The 13,058-nt window shown below is 40.7% G+C and overlaps 1 protein-coding gene across 2 annotated transcripts; it reads right to left on the bottom strand.

Annotated features, from left to right (window-relative positions):
* Positions 1 to 5,006: 5,006 nt before the first annotated feature.
* On the bottom strand, positions 5,007 to 11,220 carry tdh (L-threonine dehydrogenase). 2 transcript variants are annotated; one of them, XM_063496075.1, is made up of 9 exons: positions 11,049 to 11,220; positions 9,224 to 9,418; positions 8,821 to 8,863; positions 8,625 to 8,695; positions 7,559 to 7,708; positions 7,280 to 7,452; positions 6,979 to 7,069; positions 6,285 to 6,554; positions 5,007 to 6,169 (listed from the first exon to the last, which is right to left on the bottom strand). In XM_063496075.1, exons 2-9 carry the CDS (start codon positions 9,408 to 9,410, stop codon positions 6,030 to 6,032), a joined length of 1,125 nt encoding a protein of 374 aa, XP_063352145.1. In that variant the 5' UTR covers positions 9,411 to 9,418; positions 11,049 to 11,220; the 3' UTR covers positions 5,007 to 6,029. The 2 variants fall into 2 exon arrangements, with proteins under 2 accessions (XP_063352145.1, XP_063352146.1); XM_063496076.2 differs by lacking the exon at positions 11,049 to 11,220 and adding an exon at positions 10,103 to 10,267.
* Positions 11,221 to 13,058: the final 1,838 nt, after the last annotated feature.

The following is a 13,058-nucleotide window of genomic DNA, read 5'->3' as shown; positions in this document are numbered from 1 at the left end:
AACAGTAAATGCACATGTGGGCCAACTGAAGTTCACACAAAATACTGTAGTCATGCTTATGTAACGTAGCACAAACTTAAATAAAGACACAGCAATAGTATCAACAGATGCAGTGGTGGACTCTGTAATAGTGACTTTCAATATTGCTAAAAAATTAAGCTTAGTAGAGCATGGTAGATCAAAATCTGACATTTCAACACTCACAGCTGCATCAGTTTTGACGAAATCTCCAACAACACTGGTTGAATTGCAGCCCCAACCCATGACAGAGCCTCCACCGTGTTTTTCAGATGGCTGTAGACAGTATTGGACCTCTTTCCTGACCTCCTCCTCCAGCCGTTTCTCCCTGTTTACCATCATTAAGAATGACTTCTTGACAGCCACCCTTCCACGGAACAATTTCTGATGATGCTTCAGTGAACATTAGATGGATCAACTAAAGGTTCAGATGGATCCTATGGGTCCTGTGTTAGGTCTTTGCCGGGGTTTTGTGCATTTTTTGACAGGCTGCTGGTAACAAAATGCCTAAAGATACAACTTAAAATTGCTCAAGACCCATTAAAAAAAGTCACAAAAATCTGGCTCCTTGGAAACAAAATGTAAAGGAATGAGTGTTGACTCAAGACTTTGTACAGTGCTGTAAATTTGTGATGTTTACTCGATATAATCTCGATATCCAGATTAGTATGAGCATATTTTAAGGTAATAGGATTTTGCATCTCTCAGCATTTTAAGCTTTACTGAATGAAGGGATATTGTCATGTATTTCATCTGCTGTTAGCAACCTTAAAAAATCCAAGAGCCCATGGCTCAATATGTCTGTTAGAGATCACTGATCTGCTTTAAAATATATGCAAATTAATTCCTTTAAAACGTAACAGCTCTAATATTGTTTAACAAGCAGGAAAGAGTTGCTTTCTCAGGATCGATGTTGTCACACTCGCTTTATCTGTAACTAGGAGAACAGTCTGTACAAAAGTTTTTGGCATGGCGAGCTGCCCTCCTTGAGCCCGAGCACAACAGCTTTCTCCTGTGGTGTGCGAGTCTTGAATTTGCTGGAGGTCAACAAACCAATGATTAAATAAAAGGTGTAGAAAGTTTTAATTGTGCAAAAGAACGACAGACCCTAATGAGGCTTTCAAGCACAGAAAACAAACTTCAGAGATCCTTTTACACAAATACAGACACCTAAAATTGTTGCAGCAGTACATTGCAGGGTCCTAGCTTTGCAGGCAAAAGTGTTAGGATGGAGTAAGTGTTTGTAGAAGCTTTCTGGGAATATTTATCAGACTTCTTAGAAGAAAACCTGAAGAGTAAAACTCTTATTCTTGATATGCTATCCTGGGTCACCTTCACATTTGTTTGTGTAGAAAGAGCAAGAGCACGAGTTGTTACTACTAAGCCATTTATTTTTCAGTTGAATTCTTGAACGGTGATTCCAAATGAAGATTTCACATAGGATGTTGATCATTGTCTTATATGCAGCTGTTTTGTTGATTCTTTGTGTTTTAAGTCACTAGGATGATCACTCAAACTGAACAGTTTTGGTTTCCATGTTTTTTGTGCCAAAGACTGAAGCTTCTCCGACAGCCCAGAATGAATATGTCACTAACTGCTGCATAGACTCTGTAAATAGGCTGGCATAAAGGTGAAACCCAGCCTACACTGGACACCGACATGTTTGTATGCCACAGAGTCTAGTCCTGATAGCACAGATTAGAAGGAGCGACTCTCATTTTATCTGCTGGTCCAGTGTCAGGTATCACCTGGGGTTTCTAACGGTCAAAACGGTATCAAGGGAACATATAATCTGACCTGAACTGTGGCTGGGGTTAACACCTCAAGCAGGGAATTAGGTTGCGTAACCAAAGCCATGAAAGGACCAGTAGCAAAAAGTGTACTCATCTTAACTCACGAGACAGCAGAACCTACACTTAACCAATCATCATTCATTTTTTCATGAATCTTGAAAGAGTGCTTTGCGTGTTACAGCGACGAAGCGGGTCATATAAAATGCTAAAAGTGCTTCTCTAAGCATGTGCACGCCGTGTACTTGAGGTGAAAAGGTCAGAACAGGTCTAAACATCATTAAATTAAAAACGTGGAGCTAAATTTAGAGATAGTTTAACCACGCAGTGCATCACGGGGAACATAACCCCGCAGTAAAAATTGATTTTACGACAGCTGTAAATATAGCCCAGTTCCAGACGACTGAACCAGTGAAAAATACATTGAGAGATTTGTAACCAACAATATTTCATATTCTTTATTGCCCTATGGGATGAAGCGCTTTCTGCAAACTCATGTAGTGTAAATAAATGTTTTTTTTATTTTTATGAATGCTTCCTTCACCCATGCCTGTGTGTAACTGTGTAATGGTTTCACAGAGGTGAGAAGCCCCAGTGATCGCACTCATAGGGAGGCCTATACCGTACAGCACAGGCCTCTACTGTTTTCTGCTGATGGCGGAGGGTGTTATACGAAGGCTTGTGGTCTTGGGTCCTTGGTGGTGGTGGTGTTAGGGGAGTGCCTTGGCCTGCATCCCCATGGCAACAAGCCTCCATGTGGACTAACAACTGGCTGTGGAACAGAGGCTGTGGTGTCTTCGGCTGACTGCGCCAGTGTAACATAATCTCCTGAACACTGTGAGAATCTCTTTACACGATGACGAACAGAGCAGCGGGGACCAAGCAACAAGAGAAGCTCTCTGACTGGCTGGTGGAAGGCAGCGCCCAGGGAGATGTCTTACATAAGAGGCTGGGTTCCACTTACAAGAAAGGGAACAGAAGTAGTAAAAACGTGAGAGCCTCTCTGTTTCCTCCACTATCCTTTAATGCCCCTCCTCCTTGTCAGAGACATGTTCACTCGCATTCAGATACAGTCATCCATAGCTGAGTTTCTCTGGGAGAAGACTGCCTCTGAGAACTTAACCTGCAGCCAGACCAAACTGTTGTATGCCTCTGTAGTGCATGCCTGCACACGAGTGTAAGTTAGCTGCGAATCCTACAGGTTTTACGTAGCTGTTTTTTTTTTTTAGTCCAGAATAAGCTTTGCTTTTAATTCACAACAACAGAGAGTGAAAATGGTGCAAATATTGATTTTTATTTTCAAGCCCATAAAGCACAAGACTGCAAGCACACCTGGCGTTATTCAGGAGAGTAGAAATCACATAAAACTCCCATTTTAAAAGGATTTGTACAAGGTAAGGTGGAGGTGGGACTAGTTTGAAATCCCACAGTTTTAAAAGCTTTCCCGATAGTTTGTTGAGATTTTCAAATAAAAAATAAGAAACCTCCCAGCTTGGAGGTATACCTGAAGTTTTGCCAACAGATATTAATACTGAACAGGTGATCATTAGTGATGAGAGCTCATGAGAGTAAAATAAAAGGCAGCGCCCCTTCTTTCACTTCACTGACATAAACTCCCCGTCTGTGCTCTTTCTCATGAAGCACAAACTGCAAACAAAGCAAAGCGAGGTCACCTGGAACAGCTACAGCAGTCACTGACACAGAGAAATATGAGACAGGCTGTTGAGTGTGTGGAGGACATTGCTGTCCTCAGGGTTACAGTTTATGGTCCCGTTTGTAAGGAAAATCCAGCAGCTCTGGTTTTATTGATGAGGAGGACTCTTCTTTGGGAGGTTTATTTCCTCTTTCTTATTCTCCTGTAGGAGAACATCATTGACTATGTAAACTGGGCCAATATTCTGCATTTTACAAGTTTTTGGTTGCTAATTAATTCCAATTTCTCTCAAATAATCAAGCAGAGAAGTAGTTTGGTGTGTCTCAAATTTCAGACTGCATTATTGTTTGAGATAAAATTTGTTCTGTCAAGATGATCCAACATTGCTTCAATAATGTTGAGGTCTGGGCTTTGGGGAGGCCAATCCATGACTGATAGTGTTCCACGGTGTGTTTTTCTATCTGGTATGCATTTACTGCATTGGTAGAGTTTTTCATAGAATCAGCTAAAGGAATATTAAATACACATTTTTTAGATACTGTTCATCTGCTGGTGATGCTTTTTCTAATTTTGTCCTTCATTTGTCCAGTTTCCTCAAATTCTTAAAGGCACACCACACACCATCCTGAGATATACCAGGGTTTCAGCTAGTGACTCTTTGATAAACACCTTGTTGGTGAAAAAATACAATTTAATTCCTGTCAAAATGTTTTATATTTGATGCAGTTAAAGAAGTGGGAACAAATTGTGTTTTTTGACTGGCTGCTAGTGCTAATTATGTGTAGACATTACATTGGTTCTTGCTTTGAGATATGTGCCTTTTTTATGTCTTAATAATTTATAGGTCAGTGTTAAGTGGCTTAAACAAAAACAACATTCCTCTGAAAATGGTGAGGTACAAGGACTTGACTGAAAATGAGTGAGGAAGCAGCCAGTGTCCAAAGAAAAGCTTTGAAAGACCTTCAGAAAGCTGGAGAACTGTTGCTCAAAACCTCTTTAAAAACAAGAAGAAGAAAGTCTGGCTTCTTGGAAGCCAGATACAGTTGCTGAGAAGTGACTCGAAGTTTTGACATTTCCACTATGTAATCTTTATTTTCAGATCAGTAAAGAACAGATTTGACGGTAATCTGATTGTCAGTTCTACATCTATCAACAGTTTAAGCTTTGAGCAACCATTAAGGCCAGTAAATGCACATTATAGTACACTTAGCTCTGTCAGTAACTAAAATATCCAAGTTCTGATCAACAGCATGCACAGCTCACAGCTCAATATGTGTGCTAGAGATCACTGATCTGCTTTAAAACAAATGCAAATGAATTCCTTTAAAACGTAACAGCTCTAACATTCTTTACCGAGAAGGAAAGAGTTGTGTTCTCAGGACTGATGTGTTCACACTTGCTTTATCTGTGACTGGGAGAACAGTCTGTACAAAAGTTTTTGGTATGGCAAGCTGCCCTCCTCGAGCCCGGGTTTTGAACTCACTACAGGTCAACAAACTGATGGTTAAATAAAAGGTGTAGAAAATTACTGGAAAAGCACTCACAGTGATGTGATTTATTTTTATTTTTTTTTATTGTCAAAGCTTGCTGTTTGAATGAACAGGCCATACCTGCTAAGACATTCACATAGAAGACAATCTTCAGAGTTCCTTTTACAGAAATACAGTCTCCTCCAAACTCTCATTTCTCTTTCATGTGAAAACAATCAAAGACCTAATGTTAAAAATGAAGTAACAAACATGGACAGCAACATGTGGAAAAAAAAGAAAAAGAGTGCTAAGAAGTGCTCCCACATATTAAAACACCAACAGAATAAATAATTTGTCATGGAATACAAAGAAAAAACAATTCTTAAGAATCCCTGCACCACACTGCTTGAAAAAAACGGATACAATGTATCAGGTATTCATCCCTGTAGGTGATTAGGCTCCTTTATTTGTGAGAGGTTTTAAGATCCAACTCTGTCTAAAGTGCAACAAAGGATACACCTCGTGTACGAGTATACCTCTTGCTTGAGTTTGGCCCCAAAGCTTTAGGCCTAAAATTCCCAGATTATGGAAACTTATCAGAAAAAAAAAAAACCCTTACCATTTGGGTTTTCAAAAGAAAAACATAGAAATGCTTTCAGTTGTACAATGCAACATTCTCCATTTGTTAACTAGACTCCTCAGAAAATATTGCAAAATTTTGCACAATTCTTCAGCATGCAAGTTACCCTTTCTTTCATCTAAACACAGCTTCATGTTGATAATGTTGACACCAATTCAACTCATTGACTGCTCCTCACCCAAATCTCTAAATAGAAAAGGGATAATAAAAAAAAAAGAGCAAAGCAGAGGTGGAGAGACTAGATTCCAGGGATGGGGGTGGGGATATTCTAGTCCTCATTGACCATTACATTTGAGACAAGCCCGGTGGCAAGCAAGAAGGACCCTGCTGATGTTACACAGAGAAGTGAGATGATGATGACTTACAGGCCATGTTTCTCTGTTCTCTTTGGTCAGTCTTTTACATTATGTACAAAATAAACCATTTTAAAAAAATACTACGATTGATGCAGCGTTGCCTCAGTTAAAACGAGCCATGCGTGTTTCTGAGCCAAAGAAGTTGAGCATCGTCTGAACGAGTTCTGGAAGATCATAATCGTGTTTCCAGGCCCAGTCTTTCCGTGCGTTGGAGTCATCAAAGTTCATCGGCCAGCTGTCAGCTGAAAAGGAACAGATTTACAGGATGTGTCAGTTTATCTTATAGGATTTTCACCATCAAAAAATATCAAAGATTAATGAGAAGTTTCTCCTTTAAGAAATCAAAGCCTTGCTTACCAATTGCCTGTCGTACAGGGTCAACCTCATATGTGACCTCCAGCTCAGGCATCTGCTTCTGGAGTTCCTGGGCCAGTTCCTCGGGGGTGAAGCTCATGGCGTTGATGTTGTACGTCCTCATGCTTAGTGTCTCAGCCGGTGCTTCCATCACCTCCAGTGTGGCACGCAAGCAGTCGTCGATGTACATCATGGGCAGCCGTGTGTCAGGTCTCAGATTGCACTCAAACTTGCCGGTTTTGATTGCGTCATGGAAAATCTGGACAGCGTAGTCTGGTCAGAGATGGGGGGAAAAACAAAAACAAAAAGAGCCTTGTTACAGAAATGCTGAAAAATCTAAACTCTGTTATGCACTTAAAGAAAGTACATTTGTTACAAGAAAGTAACAAATGCAGCAGAATCAAAGTATTCCAAGTAAAATATTTGAGGAACATGCGATTATGAAAAGCTAAACTGTAATTAAAAATCTAACTGATAAGAGGATTTGGGTGTGGTGGCTGAGCAAACAAGTGAAAATATGGAGACAACGCATCAAGTTATGCGCTGGCATAAAAAATAAAAAAAATTAAAAAGTGCAACAAGTCATAACAACACTCTGAAATAGATCAGTTGCATAACAAAGTTGAGACTTGATAGCAGCACAGGAATAAGCAACCATTAAAAGTGTAACCTTATCTGTAGCCTGAATCCGCCCTACCTGTTGTGCCACCACCGGGCATGGAATCAGCAGAGATTATTCCAGGATAGCGTAGACAGCGGAAGTCCAGCCCATAACGGTGGTGGTAGTACTGTTAAAGAACAGAAATAACTCAACTATTTAGAACAAGCAGGTTCTCAGATGAACTTAGATTTAACAGTCATCAATTGATGATAGATGAAAACAAAACAAAATAAAACAGGCACATGCACATGCACTGAGGATCATCAGTTTTCAGGACATTCTATGGGTTTGATATCAAGTTTGCCCATTAAGAGTTTAGATTAAACTGAGCTCTCACCTCTCCCATCAACTCAGCATGTACTTTGGAAACACCGTAGATAGTGCGGGGTCTCTGCACACACAGATCTGGCGTAGGGTTGCGGGGGGATGTGGGACCAAAGGCACCAATGGTGCTGGGGACAAAGAGACGCAAGCCGTGCTCTGCTGCAATGTCCAGGATGTTGTGAAGCCCTGAGAAACAGACAGCTAAACACTCAGCAAGTGCCCCATGAAAAACAAGAGCATCATCCCAAATCTTTACGCCCACATGAGACAGATTGGTTACAAATTCACTTACCGGTGATGTTAACAGAGCGTGCCAAGGCCACGTTAGCCTCTCCAACAGCACTGAGGAGGGCGCTGTAGTGAACCAGCCAAGTGATGCGGTTGTTCACCACAATTTCCCGCAGGTTCTTGTAGTCCAGGATGTCTGAGTAGATGAAGGGGCCTGATGGCGACAGAGATGGATAAGCATTGTAAAGAGTTTTGTTTCACCTTCACAGTGACTGCACTTGTTTGTCAAGGATGCTCCCTAGCCTACAGTACAGGCTGCCAATAGCACACCAGTAGCTGATAATGTATCAGAGCATGTGTATTTGGAATTGGTATGTCCTCCATGTTCATAAACAACTTCTGATCATTGCTAAATGTTAGCAAAGTAACTAAAGAACTTTCAAATGTTGATTTAGAGAAATTTATTAACCCCCCCCCCCCCCCCCCCAAACACACACACACACACACACGGAAACCATGACACAACCTAAAGCATAAAGGAAAAATCAATATTAAAGCAAGTGGCTTTATTTGCAGACATTGTACTATTCAAATGTGCCCATTTCAGTCTGACGCAATATGCTGTGATTTATTTCAAAAGCGTAACAACCTGTATTGCCAAATCCCTGACCTTTTTTTTTTTTAAGGCTAGCATTAGTCAGCAATACACCCAAAAGAGGATCATCATACTGAAAAAAGACTGTCTGCACACCCTACAAATATTACTGTTGGACATGGCTTTTTCAATAACACCTGGGCTTTGTTGCTGTAAATTTAATGCACTTAGTGCATTTTAAAATGGTGTAAATGCATTATTTCTTCAGAAGAGGCTCCTAGTCAATCATTTACAATAGTCTCAGCAGTATCTGCAGCACATGCAGCAGAGTATGCATCACAGCTGAGTGGTTGGTAGTGCCCAGTTAAGATAAATAAATATATATATATAAAAAGAAAAAGTTAAAGAAAAGGGCAAAAAATGTCTTGTATGTACTTGTATATGCTATGCAACGTAATCATTAAACACTGCTAATAGAGTATCTTTTGTGTATCTGAACTGTATACATTTTTATATAGCATATGAGTATACTCACCACTGTGGAAAACGTTGTTTGGAGGTTTCCTGATGTCAGATAGAATGACGTTGTTCTTTCCGTACCTCTTCCTGCGAAGGAACCAATATTACAAAGTTTGCCTTATAATAAACTGTTGAACTGCAGTGTTACAATTCATGCACTAATCAACACAAAACTTGTCATTTATTATATTCGGACAAATTAAAATCCTTACCTCAGCAATTTGGCCAGGCCTACACCGAGCTGTCCCAGGCCACCTGCAGAGGTTGGAAGTAGGTGGAAATATTATGAGTGATCTGAGGACACCACACACAAATCAGATGCGCAGCAGCTAATAAGTACCAGCGCTTAGTTTCCATGGAGACTGAAGTACCTCATGAGGAGAGTGGCCATAAGAAAAAAAGGTCACAGCACTGGACGCCCACATTTTATTTTTTAATGGCATCCCTCTCAGCTCTCATTGCCAAACTTATCAGAAACCCTGCTGATCTCAAAGTCCCAGAACAGCATATTTTCTAACCCTCAACCCTCATGCATTTTAAAATGGCCTCTTTTGTTAAAGCATTAGACTAAACTGCATTGCTGCAAAAGACCGAAACCCGATGCTTCGTACGTACCTGTGATGAGCACCTTGGGGTGGTCTGTTTCTGAGAAGGACACAGAATGGAAGCTGGCATCAGAGGTCACCTGTCGAGGGGAGAAGCTGATGTTGCGTACAGCCACCGTTAAGGGCTGGCAGCCACAGCCTGGGGTACTGAGTAACGCTTGCTTGGCCACCTTCCTGAAGATCCTCATGACAGGCATGTTGGTACCTACAAAAGGGAACAATGTGTCTGTTTACTTTTAGGTGACACTTTGGTTGGTAAATTCCAATGAAAAAAAGAAGTCTAGTAGAGCTCTCCAAATCTAATGAAAGCCAGTTTGCATTTATATTTAATTAGACTCTGTCATCATTTGGTGGTCTCACCCCGCAACATTTTTCAAATGAGGTTTTGGGCTCATTTCCAAGCCTCAAGCTCCGAGAGATGGACAAACAAGTTTTAAACGACAAAAGTGGCACTCTGAAAATTTTATTCTAATTCTCTTAAAAGTCAGATTGATCAAACGCATCTGAAAACACTGAGATGAGAGAAAACACGTGGAATGAATGCAATGGAAGGATCAAAGCGCATAAAAACACCAAAACAGTCAAAGTTAAGCAAAACTTTAACGCAACATTACTAATATATATATATATATATATATATATATATATATATATATATATATATATATATATATATATATATATATATATATATACACACACACACACACGAACACCACATATCTTTAGAAAGGTACAGAACTGCAGACAATTAAGCATAATGAGCCACTTACTAGTATTCATGCAAAAATAGCGCAATAAAACTAAATTTGATGAAATCTAATTATACTGTCGTTCATTACGGGACGTCTACACTTTTACGCAACGCATCACTTCAGAAAAGACTTACCAAGGGTTCAATGAGCTTCCCAGTAAAAGAATGAACGGAGTTACTTGGGAGTTTATATATACTGCCCTGCCTTCAACGAGAGCCAATCAGGGAGAGAGGGCGTACAGCGGCATACAGTAGCCTTGGAAAACGGTGCCAAGATCAGGGTGGCATGGACTCAGAGTCGGAAAGTGCTTTCATTTTGTTTGCCTTCATTTTCTTATAAATATATATTGAACCATAAAATTATTAATAACAGAGATCACGGATTAAGCATACTTTTGCGCAAAAGCACGCTCTCCCGCTCCATCATGCTTGTGGCCTATCCCCTTCTGAGAGCATGTGCTGTTTAACATTGAGCCAACATCGTTTAAGGTACTCATCATATAAGCCCCCTGTTTAATATAGGCTCAGTCTGGCTCCCTCCTCTGCTGACACAGCTCGCCAAGACTCCTTTCTATAGGACATGCCGATCGTTTAATTCCTTAACGGCAGCGTAACTGATCTCCATACCCTCCAATGTGCAGCTGCTTTTCCACGAAGGCGAAACTGCTGCTGGTGGTGGTGGACGAAATTCTGAATGAGAGCAACCACTATTTTAGATCCTAAATATTTTTCTCATTAAAAAAAAGGAGACCCGCGGGCCACAAAGACAAATGAAACCAGGCCAGTAAGCCGGTGTGAAGCCGCTGGCACTTTGCCTGAGCTCAGCACGTCACTGTGACTTAGCAACCGGCTGCACTTCAGAAAAGGACTTTGCTTTGGTTTAAAAAAAAAAAAAGAGAGAGAGATGGTTTAATCGGGAAATAAAGGTTAAACACACATGATTTAAAAAAAGAAAAAGAAAAAAAGAGTGGAAGCACGAATTGATGAATTGCGCATAATTTCCCTAGAAAAGAGGACTGACTAAAAAAAGGCCAGGTTCTTAAATGTAAAAGAAATCAAATATCGGGATCGGTGCACTCACCAGTTAATCTGCAGTTATCACAGCCACACACAAAAAGAAAGCTCCTCTGCGATTTGCGTCTTTTTGAGAATGGGATGCTGATTTCACGCTGACGTGACGTTCGTGTTATCTCCGTTCAGTGTTGCATCAGCTCAGCTGCGCCTTCAAGCTATATATCAGCGACCATCTGTTTAAGGGGAAGCCGGCTTTCTCTCGGATTGGCGGAGACCCGGAGGTGCGGTCTTCTCTCGCAGACCACTCCCTCCCGTGGCGTCACCGACGCCCGGTCAGTCTTTGTGCATCCACGTAATCTGAGGCCACACGGTTTATGCATTACTTAAAAATACCCGAGGCTGCACATTGGCAGGGAATGGTGTGACCGTGTCAAACGTGCCCGCAAATACTGTGGCAAATACACGTTTACCATGACAGTCGCATTCACATGATGAACGTGGGCTCAAAGTCCAGCTTCAGATCAAGAGTGTCCACTCTAAATCGCAGGAAGAGTTTAGGATATAAGGCCCTCTCCTTTTCAGGCGACCAAAGAAAAGCGGGCAGTTGACGTGAAAGGCCGTGAGGTGCTATTCTTCATCAGTTAAGTGGGTAAAAAGAGGAGTGGAGTAGGTTTAAAAAATGTGGTTTTCAGTTTCCTTTTGGAAGCTGTAGCTGTGAATCTGCAACATGCAGTCAAATGAGATGCAAGTTAAAGTGCCGAAAAAAACTGTGAGCTCGGCAACATAAAAGGGACTGAACTTCAACAGAGGGCAACAGTGGGGTAGATCATCACAGCATCTGAGTTGTGCATCCGAGAGAGCACTCTCCAGCAGGTAAGCGTCTTCATAAGTGAAAATAAGTATAAGAAATACTTTATTAATCCCAGAGTTGGGAAATAACAGCAGTTATCCTAGTCATTTCTATTGAGAAAAACACAATCCAGAGAGAAAGTACGGTTTAGCACAAGGTGCAAACAAGTCATCAGTCACAAGAACAAAAAGGTCAGATTAGATTTATGCCAAAACATACAAAAGTCAAAAAAGCTCTGCAAGATCAATCACATGTGCCAGAATGAAGAGGGGGGGTGGGGGGTGGAAAATTTTTATAACTACATGGGAATATGTGACAGTGTAGTAAAACACATTTCACTATACTGAAAGTAAACAGTTCGAATGCGCTCGTGTCTTTATGGATATGAATGGTGCATAATTTAGAAGTAGCAGACGTCTACGTGAAGCAAAACAAGGCGTTGAGCCCGATGCAGCCCTGCTATCAACGAAATTGAACGATTACAGGATGGACTTTAAAAGCCATTTAACACCAAATCCTTTGCTTCACTGAAGTTTTTGTGACCTAGCAAATAACAAAAAAAATAGAAGCTCTCCAGCCTCTTTGATTTGAATCTAGATGTTTATCAGTGAACGATACGATGAATGCACACACTTTCTGTTTGACTTTCAGGTTTGTTTGCAGGAGATAGAGCCGAGCCAGAACGACTGATGACGTTGCTGAATGGAGCAAGCAAAGGGTGGGCTTAAGGTCTGCACTGGAATATGAGTGGAGCATGCGAGCACACCCCCATCCCTGTCATGACTGGGAAAGAAACAGCTACCTGAAAAACAAGTTGACCTGATCTTTGGCAAGAAAAACAAGATTAAATTTTTTCTCGAAAGAAAAAAGAAATCATAAATATATTTTTACTTTCAACCGCAAACTGGGATAATCTTCTAAGTAACCTGCAATTCCAGGAAATGTGAGACAAACATGACACTTGATAGCTGTGAGGTTACATAGCTCAGTGTCACTACTAAAAATGGGAATCAAAGTCTCTTATAAACCAAGCTATAGTTTCTATCTAAAATATTACTTGATAATACACAAAATCCTTCCTTGTTTCAAGAGAATTTTAAGGGTTCCCTTGTGAGTAATAAACATGAAATTAGGGTATTGATAGACACAAAGACTTAATGATACAGACAGAAGAGTTGTGGCTGACCAGCAGAACTGTAAACACTAACTACAACACGGATATCTCTC

The sequence above is a fragment of the Pelmatolapia mariae genome, linkage group LG15, assembly GCF_036321145.2.
Source record: "Pelmatolapia mariae isolate MD_Pm_ZW linkage group LG15, Pm_UMD_F_2, whole genome shotgun sequence".
Taxonomy (NCBI): Eukaryota; Metazoa; Chordata; class Actinopteri; order Cichliformes; family Cichlidae; genus Pelmatolapia; species Pelmatolapia mariae.
Note: the sequence above shows the minus strand (reverse complement) of the source record. Positions and strands in the feature narration are given on the sequence as shown.